Consider the following 4431-nt stretch of genomic DNA (forward strand, 5'->3'; position numbering starts at 1 on the left):
AACGGAGTAATAATAATTTAAAAAAAGACTTTTAATTATCTCTTAGATAAGGTCTCTAGATTAACAATCTATAAGACTTTAGATTTTTTCTAGATTTAATTTAATTGAAGATATCAAAATTTGCCATTGTAACGAATTCTTTGTTGTATTCCATGTAGCAATAGCAAAATTATAATTACTTTTGTAAATATACAAATATTATTAACAATAAAAAATTATGGAAAATTTTTACGTTCAGTACGATCAAATATTTCAATAAAAAATAATATAAATCTTTTTTTTATTAATTAGAAGTTTCCTAAATATATATCTGGTATTATTACAAATTTATTGAAAATACATGTACGTCATAGTTTAAAATACTATTGTATGGAAACATGTATCATAGGAGAAAAAAAAATTCAAAATCTTCAACCAAGTGGCAGTAGAGCGTCCTTTTTAAATATATAAATCTATATTATCTATAACAAATTGGCTTAATCAATCCTAAATCATTTTACATTTAATTTTAAAATTAAAAAAAAAAAGAGAGAAAAGAGAAATAAAATGTTTTTAATTTATAGAATTTTCACAAGTAATTTAAACAACTAATAACAAAGTAAAAAATAATAAATGCCCAACGAACTAATAGCAATTGCATTTGCTTGTTCAGTAAGCTATTATAGCAAGATAAAATATATCTATAAGTATACTATAATTGAACTATTATAGATATTTGTAACCCCTTTGAATGGACAGCTAATAAAATATTACAAACTAGTAAAAACAAAAAGAACTTAATTACATTAAAAAATACATTAATATAATTACGATTATTAAAATACTCAAATAATTGTTTTGAGGCCTGTGTGTTTAAAAAAAAAAGAAATAGAGAAGCAAAATACTAAATAATAATATAATTCACCGAATACTTTGTTTAAATTAATACTTTTACAACAACGACTAACTTACTAGTAATAATTTAAAATCTACGAAATGTAAATTGAATTTACCGTATTTCCCCCGATATTTCATTTATATAAATAAATCTCTTTTTTTAAATTACTACTTTTAATAAACAAACGATATTTAATAATTTTCTACAATGTTATTTTGATACAAGCATCTGAATAAAAATCTACATCTAAAATGAGTAATGCATATGTGTTAATAGTTATTAATATTATTATTTCTATTTAGGTATGATAGTACGGCACTGACATTGTTATCATTAACATTTGCATTGCGCGATTTCTATAAAACCAAAATACAAAATATAATTTATGCAAAGTTATTTGGAACGTTGAAAAAAATATTTTCTCATATAAAATAGCATAATGCGAATGATATGTGTCAAAGAAAATAATTGCTATACTGCCACCCAGCGATCTTATAAATCTGTGCTTCGATTTGAAAGGAACTTCACTAGGAGAGATATACCCAAATGCAATATGAATGCCCGTAGGGAAGGACATTATTGAATTATAACTTAGTATAATATTTCCAATTTGGTATACCGCCTTTTATATTATCTTTTATTCTTAAGCGACAATCAATGATGGTAGCAAGTAACATAATAGATAGAATTCGCCGTATATAAAAGGCCGTATCTACAAATGTTATATATGTGAAAATTCTATACAAAATGGTAGATACTAAATATTTAATAAGAAAATTCTTTATAATGAAAAATGTTTTCTTTTATTTCTTTTTTTTTTTTATCAAACCCTACATGGCACTAAATCACACTCCAAGTGCACATTCACACATGGAATTTCGTTACTTTGTGATATTTCAAATCTGAACCTAATACACAGAGTTCACACAGTTATCAAAGTTATTAAATAATAATAAAAATGACTAATATATATGTCCTAACACTGCATTTGGGTGCAGTCAAGTTATGTTATTTGGTCTGAATCATATGATTGTAAGAATGATTTCTCATTAACTATTTCTTTTGAAGTATTACAACTAAAAGGACATGCAAAATTGGTAATCCCACTGTTCGCACTATTATCCAATGTTTATAAGTTACATTTTAAATTAATGAAAACTGTGTTACTTAGTGAATGCGGCGAATACAGCCCATAATACAGGATTGGCATTAGGCTTAGCAGCTTCAGCTTCAAAATCTAGATCCAACAACGTTCGAACTCGGCGCATTGCTACTTCATAATCGTCATCGCAGAGAGGTGCAAATGCATTCTCTAATACGTCAGCCGCATGGGCTAAAATCACTAATGCTAACGTCCGCCTATCCATACGACCAGCATCGTTTACCCAACGACCTAACACAGCTTCCTGAATCTGTAAATAAAATATTATACTGCTCCATAAACATAACAATCTTATAATCTAAACTATGCCACTAATACATTAAAAGCTAATGTACGATAATTGCATAATTTCTGCAACAGTAATATTGAAAGAGGAACGAAAAGAAGAAAATAGATAACGCATTCCAAATTGTATACTGAAAATACCAAAAAAGAAATGATTTTTCTAAAAAAAGATGCATAAATAGAAGATACACGTTAACTTTTGTAACAGAAGTAAAAAAACTGCTACGAATGATATTTCCTTATCATTTTAGAGACTATTATGAACATCCAATTTAGACAATGGAATACAACCAAAGAGATAAGATATTAGTTCCGTTACAATAAAGTATATGCATGTATTAGGTCTAATATCAAAAGCATAAAAAGATAGCTGTAAATAAATATTATAAATACATATATAATAAAATATATGAATTACCTTTTTAACAAGACGACTTTTGGCGAGGTTATCGGTAAGAGGATGAGTTGTCATATCAAAGAGTAAGAAGTTCTGTTTTTCTGTGGTTAATACGCTTTTTTCAACAAGGTTCTTAGCTAATCTTTCTCTAACGTTTTTTAATTGATAACGAAGCTTCAAAGGATTCCACGTCTCACCTACAACAGTCAATACGATGAGCCATAAAAGAAAAGTTAAAGTATTATGTTCAAAGTCAAGGAAAATTTATAGATTATTAACAGACCACTTAAATATTCTATCCAACTTGGAACAGTCTCTGGAGGATTAGTATCTTTTAAATGTTTCAACGCTTCGTCCAACAAGACATCTCCTGTAGGCGCATCATTTTTCAAGAGAAGTTTCCTCGAGAGTAAACCTTTCTTACGCATACCAGCTTTTTCTAATTCAACACGGCCACGGAATCCAAGTTCTGCCAAAATGCATCCACGCAAGCCTGAGCTTATGCAGTCGTTCCAAAAGGATGTGTAACCCTAGGAAGCAGTAAAAAAACAAACTGTTACAAAACAATAAAAAAAGGAACTAAAACTAAAGATTAAAAGATTGAATGTCCTCACCTCCTTGTCTTTGAGACCAAGGAGTAAGACTTCTTCCATAAGAGTCAACCTAGTTTCTTTATCAGAATCATCGTCTATCGTAGGATTGGAATTAAGGTCTTTTTGAGATGAACAGTTAGTGTCCATACCGTTACCGGATGATTTTTCATTGTGACCAAGGTCGTTGGAACCATCCTGGCCGAGTCCACTACTGCTGCTGCTACTGTTAACCACTCTTCTTCTCTGCACCAACCCGTCACCTCGATTCATCCTTTGAAAGCAAATTTACGCACCTTTTGCGATATTGTCCGCGTGTCAGATACGCCACCGTGTCGGCCTCCTCCTCCTCCTCCTCCTCCTCACTTTTTGAAGATTAATTAAGCGGCTAACGTCTATCGCAAAGGTAATTAAAGTAAACCTTTCGCGGCATGTAGAGTAATAAGAGATAAACACAATTCTGTTGACGTTTCTCTTGATACAACCATATCTGTTTTCCAAGATGGCCAGCTACCTCCCGCACGGTCGTTGCTTTTTTATTTCGCCACTAGGATGCTATCGTATATAGCACGATCTAACGAACGACATCAGCCTTGTGATGAAGGAAAACTTCGTTTCAGGCTTTTAATCTGCGATAACGTAACACGATTGAAAGTTATTCTTCTTCTTTACTCTCCTACTCCTCCTAATATTCCTCCCACTTCTCTTTTTATCAACTATGAGATTTCTATAAATAATCTTCTTCACTCGATTGGAACAAAATATTTATTTCTATCTGTAATCTTAAATCGAAATCACCTCATAATTTGGAAACCGATCGCGAACAACGTAACCCGTGACCGTAATTGTTCAGAACGGAAGAGTGTCCGTCAAAAGAGTGGTTGCCAAAAGCGCCATCGTCGCATGTCATGTGACTCCACCACCTATCACACGCGAGCTCCATCTCTTCTATCGACACGCCGATTGAAGCGGCCATTTCAAATCTTTTCAAATTAAACAATTTGTAAATTCGATTAAAAATAAAGATATTAACCAATAATTATTTATTTATATGTAATGATATTTATTGCCATATCGAAGAAAATGATTATATTGATATAAAATCAAATAATTTAAATTT

The 4431-nt window shown here is 30.7% G+C and overlaps 1 protein-coding gene across 1 annotated transcript; it reads right to left on the bottom strand.

Moving 5' to 3' along the window:
- Positions 1 to 896: 896 nt before the first annotated feature.
- Positions 897 to 4198, bottom strand: LOC106785776 (Golgi phosphoprotein 3 homolog sauron). The gene is made up of 4 exons (XM_014746496.1): positions 3336 to 4198; positions 3005 to 3251; positions 2743 to 2918; positions 897 to 2289 (listed from the first exon to the last, which is right to left on the bottom strand). Exons 1-4 carry the CDS (start codon positions 3582 to 3584, stop codon positions 2041 to 2043), a joined length of 921 nt encoding a protein of 306 aa, XP_014601982.1. The 5' UTR covers positions 3585 to 4198; the 3' UTR covers positions 897 to 2040.
- Between the last annotated feature and the right edge of the window lie 233 nt (positions 4199 to 4431).

Source organism: Polistes canadensis, unplaced genomic scaffold, assembly GCF_001313835.1.
Source record: "Polistes canadensis isolate GaletaPanama2010 unplaced genomic scaffold, ASM131383v1 scaffold_56, whole genome shotgun sequence".
Lineage (NCBI taxonomy): Eukaryota > Metazoa > Arthropoda > Insecta > Hymenoptera > Vespidae > Polistes > Polistes canadensis.